The sequence below is a fragment of the Tenrec ecaudatus genome, chromosome 4 (genome assembly GCF_050624435.1).
Source record: "Tenrec ecaudatus isolate mTenEca1 chromosome 4, mTenEca1.hap1, whole genome shotgun sequence".
Lineage (NCBI taxonomy): Eukaryota > Metazoa > Chordata > Mammalia > Afrosoricida > Tenrecidae > Tenrec > Tenrec ecaudatus.
Window position 1 is genome coordinate 123,799,459 of NC_134533.1, and position 19,236 is coordinate 123,818,694.

General features: G+C 49.6%; 1 protein-coding gene across 5 annotated transcripts in view; it reads left to right on the plus strand.

Moving 5' to 3' along the window:
- Positions 1–18,457, plus strand: part of GRAMD1B (GRAM domain containing 1B) — a 336,257-nt gene extending 317,800 nt beyond the window's left edge. For all 5 annotated transcript variants that reach the window (XM_075546737.1, XM_075546735.1, XM_075546736.1 and 2 more), the window contains 9 exons: positions 165–308; positions 1,725–1,843; positions 2,088–2,230; positions 8,624–8,727; positions 9,347–9,550; positions 10,593–10,683; positions 14,782–14,889; positions 15,216–15,333; positions 17,941–18,457. In XM_075546737.1, coding sequence (XP_075402852.1) covers positions 165–308; positions 1,725–1,843; positions 2,088–2,230; positions 8,624–8,727; positions 9,347–9,550; positions 10,593–10,683; positions 14,782–14,889; positions 15,216–15,333; positions 17,941–18,030 — 1,121 coding nt within the window. In that variant the 3' untranslated portion in view covers positions 18,031–18,457. The remainder of the gene's footprint in view (positions 1–164; positions 309–1,724; positions 1,844–2,087; positions 2,231–8,623; positions 8,728–9,346; positions 9,551–10,592; positions 10,684–14,781; positions 14,890–15,215; positions 15,334–17,940) is intronic.
- The last annotated feature ends 779 nt before the right edge of the window (positions 18,458–19,236 follow it).

Genomic DNA, 19,236 nt, shown 5'->3' on the forward strand with positions numbered 1-19,236 from the left:
CACCCCAAGAAGGAAGGAGCCTAAAGCAATGTTCCCAGGGCTGGGGGCACCCTGTTTGCCCTTAATTGAGTTTCCCATTTGAGCCATGGGTGCACCTGCTCTGAGAGATGGCCACAGGCCTTCCTGCCCCCTGCCGTCACACGCCTGTTCTCTCTCCCCTGCAGGAGAGGTCCAGGCCTTTTACGAGGACCTGAGCGGCCGGCAGTATGTGAACGAAGTCTTCAGCTTCAGTGTGGACAAGCTCTATGACCTCCTCTTCACAGACTCGCCCTTCCAGAGGGGCTTCATGGAGCAGCGGCGTTTCTCCGGTCCGCTCCTCCCCGAGGCTGAGCTGGCCCCTCCCGCCCCTCCCCCACCTCCCACCCCACTTCTATTGTTTTCTCTAATAGATCATTTTATTAGGGGCTCATACAACTCTTTTTACAATCCATACATACATCATTTGTGTCCAGCACATTTGTACATACGTTTCCACCATCATTCTCAAAGTACCCACTCTCCACCCGAGCCCCTGGCATCAGCTCCTCATTTTTTCCTCCCTCTCTGGTCCCCCCTCCCACTTCTCTCTATTTTCCTCATCTTCCCTCTCATTCCACCTCCTCCTCTTCCAGGTCCCCCTCCTGGACAAGTTCCCACAGAGCCTTGTTGGCCCCCTCTTTCCATAAAAGCAACAGCTCCATCGCTTGGCTTTTGCACCCCTGATACTCAGTGCTGGGCCCCAGTCACTCACCGGGGAACAAGCCCTGGCCTTACCGAGACCTCTGTCTGGTTCAGAAGAGCTGCTGCTATGTGCTGGCTCTTGTGAGTGGACGTCACGGCGGTCCCTAACACGGCTGGCCCTGCGTCATCAGTTGCGGACCCATAGGGTTTTCACGGGTTGGTGTTCAGAAGTTGGTGACCAGGCCTTTCTTCCTAGAAACACTGCTGAGACCTCGTCAGCATCCTAGTAGTGTACAAGTCTGCAGCAGAGGGGTGGTGGCAGCACATGGTGGGCGATGGAACCTGGGTCTCCCACTTTGTTGGGAGTACTAGTGGGTACTCCCTCCACGCCAAGTTGTCACATCCGATTTAACTTCGCACGAGCGTAGGGTGATAGCCTTGGAACTGATGGGAATGCTGACCCCCAGAGCAGTGGTGTGTACTTGTCCAAGGTCATAGCCAGGATTCATAGCTAGGACTTCATGCTCAGGCCCTGCATGTTCCCGCCTCACCTCCTCACCCTCCACAGGGACTGTAGCTCGGGCCCGGCAGAACCCCTTCGCATCCCACTCTGTGAGGAAACATTTGGGCACCAGTTGCCCCTCTGGGCAGAGAAGAAATGCTGAGGGCATGGGGAGGTCAAGCCTAGAGGAGAGGACTTGTTCCCAAGGGATCCGAGGCCTTCCTCACAGTGGCTCCAGTGTTGCCAGAAGCCGAGACCTCTTGCCCGGCCCAGGACAATCGGCATCTGGAGCCGTGTGTGTGGAATCTTGGCAATGCTATAATGAGCCTCTTTCTGCCTGACTCCCCTCCCCCACCCCTCTCCCCTGCCTGCCTTTGCTCCTCGGAGCACATGAAGCCGCTCAGCCTTACCCTCCTCTGACTGTTGGTTGGGCTATCACTGACCTCCATTTGGGGGCCGGTCGGCAAGCAGACCAGTCAAAGGGAGGTCGTTTGGAGGAGAAATTCAGACGGGGAGGGTGCTTCTTTCTCGCCCTCATTCCGGGGCTCCCATCTACCCTCAGGTATCATTTTTCACCCGTGGAAAAAGGAGGAGAATGGAAACCAGAGCCGAGTGATTCTTTACACCATCACCCTTAGCAACCCACTGGCTCCCAAAACTGCCACTGTCAGGGAGACACAGGTGAGTTCCGGTCAGGAGGGCTGGTAACCCCTCTACTCTGCTGTGAAGGGTTCAGGGTAAGGGGTAGGAAGATGTCTCTGGAAGCAGACGTGGTCTGACGCTGCAGCGGCTACATTCTGCATGCTCACATCCTGCCATTTGCAGAGCATCTGGAGTCTTCTCAGAAGTCCTGGGATGAGGTCGTGGGAGAGGTGCATTGTCTCTTTTGCTTCCCTTCATTATCTGGACCTTTTCCTCCACATAGACCATGTATAAGGCGAGCCAAGAGAGTGAGTGTTACGTGATTGATGCTGAAGTCCTCACGCATGACGTGCCGTACCATGACTACTTCTACACCATCAATCGCTACACGCTCACCCGTGTGGCTCGGAACAAGAGTCGGCTCAGGTATGGCATCCTCAGGGCTTGAGTGGTGCAGGAGACGCTGTGCTTGGGGGGTGGGAATGGGGGAAGGGGGGATTTCCGATGGAGACCATTCGTTTGTTCCTGTGGGGAAGAAGCATTCTACCTCCCCATCCTAATGTCCTACCTTCTTCCTTCTTTTTCTCTCTACATCTCTCTACAAGACGTGTATAGCTACTCTCTGTGGGTTCTAAAGTACTGTGTAAGTGCCTTATGTACATTAACTGGAACCGTTACAATGACCAAGTGAAAATTTTACCCTCGCTCTTCAACTGAAAAAAAATAGAGGCTCATGCCAGTTAACTCACTGCCCAGAGGCATGCTGCTAGGCATTCTGAGCCCAAGACTTAGCACTGCACACCTTTGCTTTTCCTGGCATATTGTCCTGAGATGATTTACTGTTTGTCTTCCGGTGTTCACATGCACACGCACGAGGGGCAGGGTCACATTCACCCACTGCTCCATCCCAGCCCCTGCACATAGTGAAATCCGGACGGTGCTGGAGCACTGCATGCTTTTAATGCAAGTGGTGATCGAGTCCTGTAGCCCATTCCAAGGGAGAAAGAGACTGAGGCTCTGGTCTTACAGCGTATACATCCAATTGAAAATTCAAAACGCAACCCATTTGGAAAGGATCAGGTCTTGAGCCAAGGACTTTGGTTGTAAGGAGAAGTGGAGTCAAGTTGTTCAAATGAAATGGAAGGAATCAGAGCTCCCTGGTACCCAGACCTCAAAAAGGACCCGTGTCTTTTTCATCTTTATCTCGGTTGTTCTGTACTCTGCTCTCCGACTCCTCCCTCTCTTCTCTTCTCTTCTCCTGCTCCTGCCCTCCCTCTTCCTTCTTCGCAGATACCACCCCCAGCTCTCCTCTACCTCCTGCCTTTTTTCCCACATGCTCTACGGATCTCAAGTCCGGATTCCTAGGAGAGGATTCCAATTGCTTGCTTTTCAGCCTAGTCCATATCTAGGTAGCTGGTTGACCACAGGTAGACTGTTTCAGACAGCTGCCCACCCTTAGCCGGGGAGATAGTTGGTACATGAGGAAGGGGGGCAGCTCCAAATACAGATGTGCGCACATGGAAGTCCCTGAGTGGACGATGGGGTCAGGGCAAAGTGACACCCTCAACAGGGAGAGCATCAGCTTCAAGGGAGGAGCAAATGCGCGCAAGGATGATCTCAAGAGAAGGTCTGCAGTAGAGGGAGGAGGAACTGGGACTGTGAGGGTGTGGGAAGAAGAAGAGATTGGGAGGTAGAACACCAGAGAAACAGAGCTGGCAAAGTTTGGGGCACAGTGCAGAGGCAGGAGCTAGATTGGGCAGCAAGATACTCTTCAATGTGAAAATGATGAAGGAGAAGGTGTGTCCCTTCAGGCCACAGCCTCCCCTTGGCTGGCTGACAGGCTTTGGCAGCAGTGGGCGCCCTGGTGGAAGGAAGGCTGTGTGAGGTCATGAAGAGAAACTGTTGTTGCCATCAGAAGCCTTTGCTTGTTAGTCTCGGTTTGCTGAAATATTCTAAACCTGTCTTCTCATCTCTAAAATGGGAATAAGCCCACTTGCTCCACCAACCTCAGAAGGTAGCCAGGGAGATCAAGCAGAATTTTCAATATGAAGGACTTTGTAGCCTCGGTCTTGAATTTAATTATGCTTTACCTGAAATAGGTGTTAACGTGGCTGAACCAGGGCTTTCCGGGGTTTGGCGGTTACACAGTGGCGCATTTTGGCAGTTCTGTAGTGATGTACTCATCCCCCCTGATGTGATGTGGCATGATCAGCCGATCGGTGGTAAGGGATTTGAGGAGGGATGCAATATGCAGTTCTCAACCTGTGGGTCGTGATCCCTTTGGGGATCGAACAATCCTTGCACAGGGTCGACTGATTCATAACAGTAGCAAAATGACAGTTATGAAATAGCAACGAAAATAATTTTATGGTTGGGTGGGGACGGTCACCATAACATGAAGAACTCTATGAAAGGGTCTCGGCATTAGGAAGGCTGAGAACCTCTGAGCTAGGAGTTTCAAAGTGCAGACCTGTGATTAGCAGCTCAGTGGGTAATTCACTAAGTCCCCAGGACTCCATTCTGACTCTTGGTAACACACATTCCATCAAGTCCTTCAGGGCTGGTTGCCCCTCATGGGCTTGCTGGGGGAGTGGCGATAATCCACACTCAAACTCTCTGAGAGCAAAGCTACTCGTATTACTAGTTCATGGCCAGAAAGACTTCAATGAAGCCTGAAACTACACCTTACTCTGTGCCACTGAGTGAATTACTATTCATAGTGACCCTAAAGGCTGAGGTAGAACTGCCCCTGGGGGTTCTGAGTCTGTAACTGTGTTGTTGTTAGGTCCCATCCAGCAGGTTCCACGCAGAGCCAGCCCTACGCACAAGAGAAAAAACCGTTGCCAGGTCCTGTGACATCCTGACAATTGTTCCTCTATCCGAGCCCATTGTTGCAGCCACGGTGACAGTCATCTCATGGAGGGCCTTCCTCTTTTTCGCTGCCCTTCTATTTACCGAACACTATGTCACCAGCAGGGACTGGTCTCTGCTGACAACATGTCCCAAGCATGTAAGACGAAATCTCATCATCCATGCCTCTAAGGAGCACTCTGGCTGCACCTCTTCCAACACAGATCTGTAGACGGCGCATTTTGAAAGGAGCAGAAAACCTCATCTCCCCCATCCCCCACCCCCACCCAGAGTTGCTGGTGGGTTTGAGCCACTGACCTTGTGCTTAGCAATTCAGTGCTTAACCCACATCACCACAAGTCCCCCTACATAATATCTACCAAACCAAGCCCATTACCATCCAACTGATTCCCGTGCTTAGTGCCCCAGTTAGGGCTTCCGAAGCGGCAAATGTTCAGAAGCAGATAACCTCATCATTCTCACTGGCATGTTAGATAGATGGATGGATAGATAGATAGATAGATAGATAGATAGATAGATAGATAGATAGATAGATAGATAGATAGATAGATAGATAGATAAATTATACACACATTCTCTCTCTCTCTCTATATATATATATTACTAAGGCTAAGGATTTTATGCTGGCTTCCAAATTCCAAGTGCACTACTTACTAAATCTTTGTAGCTTGAGAAAGAAAATGAATTCATCTCCCTTAATTTCCTGCAGAAGGAACACTCGCGGCTCCGTTTCTAAGCACTCAGCTCATAGTAGAAAGATGGAGGTGACCCAAATCCACCTTAGAAAGCAGTTGTGGTCATCAGGTTTTCATAAAGATTCCAGCCTTGGAACCCCTGCGTAGCCATTAAGTCCCACTGCTTGGGTTGGGTTTGTTTACGGGAGAAGTTGCCCCGTGTTGGTGGTCCTGGAGATAAAATGAGCAAAATACAAGCAAGACACAGCCTAGTACAGCGGTTCTCAACCTGTGAGTCGAACGACCCTTTCACATGGGTCGCCCAAGACCATCGCAAAACATAAATATTTTACAATATATAATTACATATTGTTTTGTGATTTTTCACTGTGCTTTAATTATGTTCACTTTGTAACAATTAAAATACATCCCGCATATCAGCTATTTACATGATGATTCATAACAGTAGCAAAACGACAGTTATGAAGTAGCAACAAAAATAATTTTATGGTTGGAGGTCACCACAATATGAACTGTATTAAAGGGTCGTGGCATTAGGAAGGTTGAGAACCACTGCTCTGTCAGGGGTCAGAGCCCTGTAAGGGGAGGTCCCCTGAGGTGTGGCCTGCATATATATAGTCATTTGGGGGTACTCTTACAGCTCTTATACCATACATCAATTGTATCACGCATTTGTACATGTTACCATCATCTTTTCCAAAATATTTTCTCCCTGAGCCCGTGGTATAAGCTCCTCTTTTTTCTCCCTCCTTCCCCACCCTCATGAATCCTTGATCAATTATACATTGTTATTATTATTTCATATCTTACATATCCATTGTCTCCTTTCACCCACATTTCTGTTATTTGTCCCCTTTGGGGGCAGGGGTGTGTGATATATATCCAACCTTGTGATGGGTTCCCCTTTCTCCCCCTTATGCCTCCCTGACCAACCCACACTCTCATAATATCACTACTCTCACTACTGTTCCTGAGAGGTTTATCTGTCCTGAATTCCACGTGTTCAGATGGCTTATCTGGACCAATGTGTGTCCTCCGGTCTAGCCAGATTTGTAAGGTAGAACTGGGTCATGGTAGTGGGGAGAAACCTTTCAGGAACTAGATGAATTATGTGTGTTTTGCTGGTGCTATACTGCATCTTGGTTGGATCATCTCTTCCTTATAACCCTTCTGTGGGGGAATATCCCACAATTGTCTACAGATGGGCTTCCGGTCTCCATTCCAAATCCCCTCATTCGCTTTGATATAGTTGTTTATTTTGTATCTTTTGATACCTGTTACCTGATCACACAGGCTGGTGTGCTGCTTCCATATGGGCTAATTTGCTTCCCTGCTAGATGGCTGCTTGTTTAACTCCAAGCCTTTAAGACCCCAGGTGCTATATCTTTTGATAGGCAGGCACCATCTGTTCTCTTTACCACATTTGCTTATGCACCCATTTTGTCTTCAGTGATCGTGTTGGGAAGGTGAGTATCAAAGAGTATCAAAGAGTTATTAGAACAAAGTGTTCTTGTGTTAAAGGAGTCCTTGAGTAGAGGCCAAAGGTCCGCCTGCTATCTTAAAATTTAACATGTAAATGTATGTACATTGGCCTCTATCCTTTTCCGTATAAATTAAAATATTTACATTACTGTATATACTCAAGTATAAGCCACCTCTAGAAATAGCTTTTACCTCCTATTTCTTTCCTGTAATTCCTTTCCCTTCCTCCTATCCCTCTAGTATGCTCACCTTCCATTTGGCTCTCAGTAATTCCACTCGAATACATTGCCCTTGATTAAACCCCACCAGGTATTACAGGCCCTCCTCACCATAAATTTTAGATCTCTTGTTGTTCCCTTACCCCTGAGTTTGTTGCCTCCCATTCCCCTTCTCCACCCCCTCCTCTCCCATGTCACCCCCACCCCCTGGAAGCACCGGTCCTGTTGTTTTCTCCCCGGGATTGTTGGTCCTGCCTACTTTATGTAGATAGACATAGGGCGAAAGAAAACAAACAAAAACAAAACAAGGAAAAAAACTCCAATAAATAGTTCCAGGCCTGTCTGCTCACCCTTATGTATGTTTTCCAATCAAGTCTGATGAGGTGCCAAGCCCTGTGCCCCAGGTCCGAAGTCTATTTTCAGGATTCCCCAGGGACTTGGTTATGTTGCTCCCCTGGCTGCCCTGGGGCAGACCGTGCACACTTTCTGCACAGTGACTTCTGTGCGGTCGGCCGTGGCACTTTGGGTCAGTGAGGGAACGTCGTGTCTCATGGTGGGGCCGGCCCTATGGTCCTCGCTGTGCATTGGCTGCTCTGAGCAGGGACTGCATCTACGTCCACCAAAACAGAATAGCCAAACATGTTCTTTCGATCCAGGGTCCCAGAACTGGGAGACTCCTAGACCCCGGGGAAGATTGATTCCAGGGAACTTCCCCTAGAGAGCAGAGGTTCCCAAACTTATTTGGCCTTCCACCCTGTTCTAAGAAAAAAGAATTACTCCTTGGCTCCCTGTTTTGTGTCCCCTCTTTGGGAAAGGCAGAGCTATCACTCTGACTCCAGCAGGTACAGATAAGAGCTCACGACACACAGAACCCAGGAACAGGGATGGGAAGAGCAATACCAGAAGGGCAGGGAAGGTAGGGAGACCAATAGCAATGATCAACACACCCCCTCCAGGGGGACAAGTGACAGCAACTGTGGGGGAAGGGAGACAGTGTAAGGTACGAAAATAATAATCATTTAGGATTTATGAAGGGGTCACGAGGGTGGGTGGGGGAGGGATAAAGAGGAGCTGATCCCAAAGGCTCAACAGAAAGTAAGTGTCTAGAAAAGAATGACGGCCGCATGTGCACGGATCCGCTCGATACAGTTGATACATGGATTGTTACATGAGTTGTAAGAGCCCCCAATAAAATGATCTTTTAATAAATAAATAAATAGTAGGGTTTGTTTTTTTTTAAGGGAAAAAGAGTGAGAGGCTAAGGTCCTGCTTGTTAGCGCTGCTCACAGAGGCATCTCTGGGAGCAGTTCTGGAGAACCGCGGTAGCCTGTCAGGTGCAAGAGACACGGGAAGGTGCTCTGGTCCTGGGCAATGAATGTACAGATGTGCTTTACACAATTGATGTATGTATGGATTGTGATAAGCATTGTATGAGCCCCTAATAAAACTATTTTTTTTAAAGGTGCTTTGGTCTTAAGTCTGAATGTTTCTTTTTCGAGCAGAAGAGATTCTGCCTAAGAAGTGACTAACCGTGTTTTTGGCTTGTTCCTCAGGGTCTCTACAGAGCTACGCTATCGAAAACAGCCGTGGGGGTTGGTGAAAAGCTTCATCGAGAAGAATTTCTGGAGTGGGCTCGAGGAGTACTTCCGCCATTTAGGTGTGCACTACAGCTGTCGCTGCTCACAGACCTGGAGGAAGTGGCCAACGGCCCAGCTGTCGCCATTCAGGGGGCAGGAGACTTGGAGAGGGGGAAGGGAGGCTGAGACATTGGGTTGGTTGTATGCGACTCATGTGCCTGCCCCAGAAATGGATATAAAAAGTGGGGTATGCATGTATGTTTTCTAGATAATAATTTTATGAGAGTCCTTCAGGATCTAGCACATCCCCTTACACCAACAAGAGTAACAACATTTAATCTAGTGGGGACAGTGCGTGCTTGACTCGGGGGGAAACTGCAAAGAGCTGGAAATGCCTCTATTAGGAAGAGTGTCACAGGTTCCAAATTGTGTCCACAAGGCGCATTTGCAGTTGTGGGCAACATGTGGCTCTCCGGGAAGTTGAATAACCCAGAGTCGGGCCTGAGCTGGGTCCCAGAGAGATTGCTTTAGACACAGGGGCATCTCAGAGGCACTTCTGCCCTACCCTCCAATTGCCCAGATCGCTGTGTGAGAAAATGATTCCCTTCAGGGGCTTGAGAGCATTGACTCTGAAGGCCAACATATGGGATTGTAGGTGTGGGAAGCTGACCTCTGACATGACCTTCTTGCCTCTAACAGAGAGCGAGCTGACCAAAACAGAAACTACCTACCTGGCCGAGATGCACAGACAGTCTCCCAAGGAGAAGACCAGCAAGCCCCCGACAGTGCGGAGGAGAAAGCGTCCCCATGCCCACTTGCGGGTACCTCATCTCGAAGAGGTGATGAGCCCTGTCACCACCCCCACTGATGAAGAAGTGGGCCACAGGATCAAACACGTGGCAGGTGTGTGCCAGGTGGAGTCAGGCCACGGCTCTGGCCTGGAGCTTCTTTCCTGTACCAAGGCGTTATGTACCCTAAGAGAATGGTCTGTACATGATTCACTAAATTTGAGGCTGTTTCCCACCTGCACCCGACCTCCGTGATCGGCCTGTTCCTCTTTACTCTTGAAGCTCTCCAGCTCTTCTTAGACCCATATTGTGCTATATATCAGAGTTTGGGGCCTATGTCTCCATGTTGTCCATGCTGGACTGCTCCCTGTAGAGCGTCAGAAGCGCACATTCCAGGTTCTTCAAAAAATGCACCAGAGAGAAGCCTAAGCCTAGATCGCAGAGATTACTTCATGGCACAGAGATCAAGAGATCCATATTAGTACCCCCACCACACCTGGGCCTGTGAACCCATTGGGCAGTGGACTCCCTTGCTAGTTCAGTCTCTCTCTCCCAGCCGTTCACAGGCTCCTGCTTTGTGTGAGAGGTTCGCATGTTATGATTCAGTCAGGGCTCTGCTCAGTCTCAGGGAGCTATTGGGACTTTAAGGACCAAGTGCTGTTTTCCAAACTGGGCTCTGCACACCCATGAGGGCTCCTTTGAGCTGGGTGAGACGGTGAGGAAGACTCTGTGCCTCTTGCCCAACTTCAACTAGGACACTTCCATGTTAGGTGCTTTCCACATGCTTGATGTACACACGAGACAGTGGCTCTCAGAAGGACAGGGGGATTTGCTCGATGTCGCATGGCTGGTTATGGGTCGCACCAGGGCTAGACACTAGCTTTGTGGTCATACGTCACTGCTGTATCTCCTCCCATGTCCTGCATGTGTCCTAGTACAGAGGTTTGTTGGTTTTCCACCGTGCCTGACTCAGCCTTGTCCTCAAAGACTTTGCATCCTAGATTTGGAGGGTGGAGGCTGTGTATCATACTGTTGTAGCAGCAACATCAGGGACAAAGCCTTGGTCATTTCCTCATGTTCTCTGTGTAGCCAGTTATTGTATCAGTAATTGGTGGACTCATGGACTACACAGGTGACAGCCTCTGTTTTCCCCCCAGGTTCCACGCAGACACGGCATATCCCTGAGGACAGCCCCAGTGGTTTCCACCTGCAGAGCGTGTCCAAGCTGCTGTTGGTCATCAGTTGTGTGTAAGGAACTGCAGGCTCTCCTCCCAGCTCTCCCGCCTACCCCCCACCCCCCACCCCCTACCTACTCTCTTCTGTCTCGGGCCCATCTGTCATCTCTTAGGGTGGATGGGGCCCCTGGCTGTTAGCTTTGGTCCTCTGGGTCTTCTCAGTCTGCACCCATGCATACTCTTCTCTGATGAACTGGGCAGTCTCTGAACACCAGGCCTTTGGGATTCCGGGGAAAATGCCCCAGCGTCCATGCCTCAAGTGGGTGACCTAGGCCAAAAATTCCAGGTGATGACACAGTAGGCGCCATGCTCACGTCGATGTTATAGGTTGCATTAGGAATTTGCTCCTTTGTTGACAGGAAGTCCCTGATTATGGTTCCCAGAGCCCACACCTGGTCAAGGTGGCCAGACAAATCCCTTGACTACAATCTGGGACTAAATTTAGGACACGTGCTCTAGCATCATAAAATAGCCGATTCAGTCATTGGTACAGGAAGATACTGTTGGGATAAGCAAAGAGGCAGCTCCAAGAGAGGAGGCTGTGAGTTGTGAGGACCCAGCTCTCTCGTGTCTGATGGATAAGTCTATGGGGATAAGTCTGTGGTCCAACCTGCTGGGTATGTTTCTGAGCCATTTTGAGCCGAGTACCAACACCGCTTCCACTTGCTCAGCCCAAGAGTGCTGCTGCCTGGCCTCCCACCCCTCGGCATCCAAGGGCAGGGGGTGTGCCTGGCAGGAGGAAACATTGGCTCTACAAGCCTGGCACCAGGCTCTAGACTGTGAGCTTACTCAGTGTCCTCCAGCAATTGAGAACTTTGTACTTGAGCCATAACCCAGGATAAAGGACGGGCGGGTGTCTGCTTTGGCAGCCCCCGTGCATCATTTCAGCACCGTCCACGTGGGGCAGTATTGCCCACTTGGGGAAACCCTGCTCTAGACTTTCTCTTGTTCATTCTTGGTTCACTCCTGGCCTTCACTGAACCATTTAGCAGAGAGGCAGAGGCAGGGCACAGCCTTACCCCCAACAAACACTGAAGGAAGCCGAGGACGATGTCATTAGATGTACATGAATGTCCATGCGCGCATGTGTGCTCATACACACACACACGTCTATAGATAGATGGATTTCACTTAGACAGGACTTTGGTCTGGAAGGCCTGCAGGCCGGAAGTCAGTCAGAATGGACAGCAGTGACCAAGATGAAGTCGTGGGTCATATGGACAGTGACCGCACTCGCTGCTAACCAGAATGGAAGTCTGCGTTCACCCAAAGGCCCCTTGGAGGAAAGTCCTGAGTTCTACTGCTCAGTGTCGCACCCCACAACCCGGGGAGTGCAGTTTTCGTCCGACACACAGGTGTGACGGCACAGGTTGCTTTAGATGAGAGTGGCTGTCAGACTGAAAGGAGAGCTGAGGGTGTTAGGAGGTGAAGCCCACATTCGGTCATCTCAGCGAGAAAAGGTGCAGTACTGGCTTGAGTGGACCTGGAAGGTGGTATGACGAATGGAAATCTGACCAGGAGTGAGACGGGGTCTGAAAAGACGCCCTCAGCTCAGGTACAGGCTGTTCAGGTGGAGGTGACAAATGGGCCTGAGAATGGGGCTCTGGAGCTCAGGAAGGGAGGTTAACCTGAAGCTAACCATTGACAATGTGAATGCGGTAGTGGTGAGTAAGATCTTGCGAGGAGAGGGCAGAGTTGAAAAGACACGCAGTAGAGCCCAGGCCAAGGTCTACTGACAACAGTATAAGGGACCGGCAGCAAGCCAGCTGGTCTCCTTCCAGACACAGCACACAGGGTGTCTGTCTCTCAGCCTTCAGGTGGCACAAGCACGATGGTAACGTCAGCCCAAGCCCGGGCACTAACTCCCTTCCTACGCCACCCCACACTCAGATGAGCGGGCGAGCACTTCTTCAGTGAGAGACGGCGGCATTGAAATTCGGCACCACTGTACCCATATTCTGGTGGAGGCCCCCTAGAACAAACAGTTGATGAGCCCCGGGCATTTTCAGCTGATGGTTTAAGGAATTCTACCTTACTTCGGCGCCAGCTGCAAAAGTGGGACAAATTGTTTTAAATCCATGCACTTGGGAAGCTCTAAGGCAGATTCTCAACCTGTGGGTCCCGACCCCTTTGGGGGTCAACTGGCTCTTTCACAGGGGTTGCCCAATTCATAACAGTAGCAAAATGACAGTGATGAAGTAGCAACGAAAATAATGTTATGGTTGGGGGGTCCCCACCACATGAGGAACTGTGTGAAAGGGCCACGGCCTGAGGAAGGTCTGGAACCACTGCTGTACGGCCTAAGATTGGCTTTTCTTTCTTTGTTGCCCTTTTCCCACCCATTTGTTTGACCTCCCCATTTTATCACCTCTTTTCCAATGTGCTCTGTGACGCTGTGTTTAATGTTAATAGCCGCCCTTCTCAGAGGGCCTGCTGTGGGCACCTGTGTGAGTCTGGGTGGACTAGAAAAACAGTCCGTGGACACACATATGTGTATAAGGAAGAGGTTTATATACAAGAGCAATTGAACATGGGGAAAACATCCAACCCAGTCCAGTCCAAGGCCATATGTCTGATCTTAGCCTATATGTCCGATACCAATCCATAAAATCCTCTTCAGACTCCGAAACACATGCAATGACGCCAAGTGCAGGACGATCACAAGTCAGTGGGTAGAAAGTCTTTGGGTCCAGTGGCATTGTAAGCATCTCAGCACTGGCAGGGATCTCTCTGTGGCTTTTACGGCTTCAGAGGTCTGGATGCATCCATGTGGCTTGTCCGGCTCAGGGCACCAGAGTTGTTCCATGTGTCTCGTCAGCTGCAATGTCTCCCAGGGAGCGGCAGAGAGAGTCTCTCTCCTGCCCACAAGAAGAATGACCAGAATTCTCAGAAGGCCATGTCCACGCAGAAGTCTCATTGGCTATCTCCAGATTGACAGCCTAGACTCCACCCCTACACTCTTAATCCTTAACTTGACACCAGATTAGGTGATACCATAGCACCCTTGAACACAGAATACCAGTGCATTCCTTTTTAACCAACTCTAGTTTGGTAGGTGTATTGTCCCCCTTGGAGGAAACCGGGATTTAAGAAACTTGATCAGAAGTTGGGAGACTTTCGAAGGACGAGTCAAGGCTAGAAGTCGGCTCCATGTGCCTCTGGAGCTTTGGTTTAGCTGGGTCCTCACCTCGCCACCACTTCAACTGCTCTTATGAAATCATGTTTAAGCACTCAGACGAAGAGAAAGAGTATCCCCAGCCTCTTAGTGACTCACCCTTCCACCTGGGGGTCCCCAGTTTTCAGGTTATCCTGCCCCTCAGCCCCTTCTTTTCCCAATTCTAGCTAACTCTAGGAGGTGTTGGCTGTTCCTTGTACAGAACAATGGGAGGTGCTGGGAAGTGGGGCGTTGCCAGGAAGCCTTAGGGTCTCAGCTGGGAGGGGAGTCACACTGGCATTTCTCCATTGTATCCTGAAGTTAGGTTGGAAGGAAGAATCTTCGGTAGCTTCAGCACTCGTGACACCCTAAGATCCTGTTTGAGGTGTGTTTCTTTCTTCTCCCTTGCCAGGCCTCCTCCTCTATGATATCTGCCTCCAGTGCGCTTCTCATGTACTCTCACTTTCTCTCTGGCTCAGGTTTAATGCAGTTTTCTGCTTCCCCACACTAGTCTGTTTGTAACCTCTGCCTCCTCCTCTTTTTCTTCCTTGCTCCCACTAGGATCTGTCTCAGGTACTGGCTCTATGACTACTTCTTTTACCCCTCATCTCCTTTCCTCTCCATCTTCCCTTCATTCCCCAAGGGCCCAGGTTTTGGGTAATTTCCATGTATCTCCCCTCTCTAGCCCTGTGCTCTTCTCCCCCTACTCCCCACCCCCACCCCCAGTGACTTCCATGGCCATGTCCAGCCCTTCCAGATTAGAGTGCTTCTTTCTCTTCCTCCTCCTCCGCCCTCTTGTGACATCCCTCCATGTCCCCCAATCACTGCAATGCTTCTGGTGACCCAACAGTTAAGAATAGCAGCCTCTGGGGTGGGGCATGGCTGGCTCTTCCAGGGAGGAGGCTCCCTCAGGATATACCTCATTGCAATCGCTTTGTTCCCGCACTTCCATCCTAGTCTGGTGCTGCTGGTCGTCCTTAACATGATGCTGTTCTACAAGCTCTGGATGTTGGAATACACCACCCAAACCCTCACTGCCTGGCAGGGTCTGAGGCTCCAAGAAAGGTAACCCTCACTTCTCCCCTTGCCACCACTTTCGCCTCCCCGATTCTGTGCCATGACTCCTGCCTCCCAGTGCCCTCAGGACTGTCCCACCACTCTTGCTCAGGGAATGATCCTTTGGGATGATCCAGTCATGGAGCTCCAGGGAGGCGGGTGGGGGGAGGAGGGGTTCTCTGGGTTTCAGTCCACTTCTGACTTGAGGGCTGGGAGCAGTAAGCAGGGGCCCCAGCACTCTGATGTGACTCTCTGTCCTTTAGGGGTCTGGGAGCACAAGGCAGTTCGCCGAGTATAACTCCAGCCGCTGGAGTGCCACTTCTTCTGCTCCACAGGTTACCACAGTCCCAGACGGAATGGGCCCAGCTCTTAGAGTCCCAACAAAAGTACCATGATACCGAGCTCCAAAAGTGGAGGGAGATCATCAAGTCTTCAGTGATGCTCTTGGACCAGGTAAACTGCCCCTCCTCTTCTCTTGGCCCTCGTCTGTGCTCAGCAAAGGACCTCTGCCTCCATCACCACCTGCCCACCCTCATGCTTCCGGTTAGCCTTCTCCCAGATGGCAAACTGTCCGAACTGGGAAGGCATCCAGCGCACAGCAGGAATCATAGGTGTGTTCTCAAAAGCCGAGCAAGGAAACAACACCCCAGATTTATTGCAGGAAAAGCCGTTTGGTGGAAGAAGGAAGAGCTTTATTTTTCTTTGCCCCATTTTGCTGACACAGGGCTCACCTGATATCCATCCGAAGAGAAAGCCCCTTGTTTACAGAGACTGGTCTTCCCGGAGGACATGTCTTCTAATGCCTTTTGATACATGCTCCCCCTTTCCTACCCTACACACACACACACACACACACACACACACACACACACACACGTACGTTTTTCCAGTGTGTTGCATTTTCTTTATAGTGAAGCTACCTTTATTCCTCCTAAAAGTAAGAGCAATTTAAGAACATTACTCTAAGGCAAAAATCAATAGTTAGCTTTGTTTTATTGATGGTCCAGGGAATCCCTACTTCCCTAGAATTTAACATCTTATACGAGCTCTGTCATGTGACTGCCAAGCAAGCAAGAGGCTCGTTGCTGTGAAGACGATGAGGAAGATAAGGAAATGGATCTCTCCTGTTCGAGCGAGGTTTCCATTCCTAACGTGGTGCTCTGCTGATGGCAGTCAGGCCAAGCGGACACAGACGCCCAGCCTTGCCTCTCCCTGGCTTTGTGACCACAGGCAGACCAAAAAACGCCATTGCTGTCGTGTCTGCTCCTACTTGTAACAGCTCCATGGGGAAGCATGGACGACTCCACAGGGCTCCAAGGCTGCAAATCTATAGAGAATCATAGGGCCTCATCTTTCTTTTGTGGCACATGGAAGGCTCGTTAATTTTCAATTTTTGGCCGTACTTTTAGAATGAGGAGACGTCTTGATGCAGTCACTGGCATCCAGTTGACTATGCTTACGGTGTTGGACTTAGCTTTGGAGCTGTGTTGAGGAGGGCAATCTGTAACCAGTGTAATGAGCTTGGAAACCCCATCCATGAATTGAAGCTGTGCTCTGAAGAAGTGAAGACAGGTTGTAGGGGGTGGTCAATACAGTCTTCAGAGGTCTAACAGATAAAGAGGATGGTTAGACAAATGATAACATTCTGTAGCATAGGGCTGAACTAGGACCACGGGCTTGTTGAAGTTATGGGAGATTGGATTTTTATGTCATCAAAACCCAGACTATTTATTGTTTGAGCTGTCTAGCAATAGAACTGGCTAATGTGAATGTCTGGAACCCATCCCTGAAATTGATCCAGGGATAACTTGAAGATCTTGGATTAGAAATGTGTGCATTAAATCAGAACAGTTGAGTTGGATGGCCTAAAATTCTCTTCCAACTGCAGAATTCTATTTCAGGGTAAATCCCCCCCTAAATTGAAGTTGAATTGACTGACTTACAGCACAATAAATTCTATATTACAAATATTTAAACCAGTATTTTATTTCGCTCCTTTTGAAGGTACCATATATACTCGAGTATAAATTGACCCGAATATCAGTCGAGGCACCTAATTTTACCCCAAAATGTGCTGGAAAAACTCAGCTTATACACAGGTATATACGGTAACCTTTCAGAACAGCTTTTCATCCCTGTTGAGCTAAGGATATGGAAGAATCAGAAGGAAGTGATAGATTAGGCAGAGACCAGATGTACTAAAAATCCATAAGTGTTTCTCCATGGAATAGTAATTGTTCTGTGTGATAACAGAGCACCTTACTTAGACACAACATTTAAATGTGTTGTGATCATACTTTTTCAGGATTCCATTCAAACTCCACCCCTTGTAGATCTAAACATGTACAGGCATTTATTCTTTGAAAGAGATTAGTTAATTCTGTAATATGAATACAAGCTTGGCACCATGCTTGGCACCTCTGATTTTTTAAAGTGAGGTTAAGATGCAGTTTCAGTACCAACAAACTTGGAACAAAGCAATTATAGATGTTGCAGACAAGAGCCACAGTATATGATATTTGAAAGAGAAATGGGTGTGTAACCCAGAAAAAAAATGTTTAGGTTTGTTCTGGGTCTTCAAAAACAGGTGAGATTGGACTAGAGGAGAAAAGGTTTCCACATGAGGGCCCCAATGTAGCCAAAAGACAACACAGTAGGGCATATTCCAGATCAGTGGACAAAGCAAATGGACATGGGTGAAGTGTTCGTTTTGGAATTAAGACCATCAGGTAAGTAGCAGTGCAATGTGGCCCCTGCACAAGGTCAAAAGGAATCTTCAAGCGAGTCCTTCATCCAAGCCTCTTCTATTTTGAGAGAGTAGTTGTCAGTAACACAAATGACTAAGACACAAGGAACCTCACCCCAGGGTTCCCAATGCAAGACTGCCCCTTTCTGTCCGAGATATTGCCCCTGAGAACTGCCCTGGTTTCAGGAGCCCGGCTCTCTAGCTCCCTGGCTTTGTCAGAAATTTGGCACATCCAGCCTTGTTTAGCTTGCCAGAGGGAGAAGCTCGCTGAGGCTGCATGTTCACCGTTGGGGTGGGGTTCTTCTGTCTTACAGATGAAAGATTCCCTCATCAATCTGCAGAATGGCATCAGGTCCCGGGACTACACATCAGACAAGGGAGAGAAGAGGAACCGCTATCATTGACCAGGCAGGACCGGGGTGGCTGCAAGAGGCCTGTGCAATACCTGTACATAGACCATATAAATAGAGATATAAATATATATATATATACAGAAGATAAATATATATATATTATATAGAGATTTTAAAACGAGATCATGCCTACGTACCACGGAGAAGGAGCCGGACTGCCTCCTGGACTGGCTGGAGAAAATGCTTTCCTTTGGTGGGGGGCAGAGGAGGCCAAGACCACCACTCCGCACCATCCTCCCTGCCCCCCGCCCCCTCCCTTTTCCTTGCTGGGCATTTTTAGCTCTTAGGGAAATGTTGATTCAGTGTGATGCCAGTGAAGATCTTGAAAAGAAGTCTCCAGGGGGCTTTGCTAAGGTGCTTCATTCCCTGATCCCCTTTTCATTTGTCTCCCAAATAAAGGATAATCATTTCTCCCTCACCCCATGCTCCCCCCACCCGGGCGTTCTCTGGTGAACCAGGAAGCATGAAGGTAGAGGGTGTCCAACCTAGACTCCAGCCTTCCTCTGGGTTACAGACTCAGAGTCGGCTGGAGAGGGCTCTTTGGGAGGCTAGGACGACTGTGTTTGTGAGCCGGGCCGGGGCTGGGTCTCCACCGTCTCCTCAGGACCTGTGTTTTGAAGGGCATTCTCTTTGGCTAACCTCTGCATCTTTCTCTAACTGGTGTAGGGTTGGTTCCACTAAGGGCTGGGAGTGCCGTACTTCCCACCCCCGGAATCTCTGCTCTTGCCCCAGGCTGGGTTTGGGTGGAATGGCTCACTTTGTAGTGCCTGAAGTCCTACTGCTTCTCTGTGCCCTAAGAGCACACTGCCTCTTTGCCCGGGTGGAGTGTTTTCAATCTTCCTTCACTTGGAACTGTCACCTTGGAATGCCAGGATGAGTCAGGGGGCCCTAGTCTCCAGGGTGTGAGGGGGCAGGGTGGATGTCTTTGCCATGTACGGGCTGTAGGTTCTGTCACAAAATCCTGGGTGAACAGTTTTGACAGGGTGTACCAATGTCGCAAGCCGCTCCATTCATTGCCGCACCATTGACTGAGTGAAGAACCGACTTTGGTCAAGGATGAAGATCTAAGTCATTGGAGGGATGGAATTTGGCAAAGATATGCCTTTAGTGTGGGAAAAGGCCAAATGAAGTCTTTGCCCCAGGGTATGTACTCCAAACCCCTTCAATCTTCAGATTTGGGAGTGGAGCTCCTGGCAG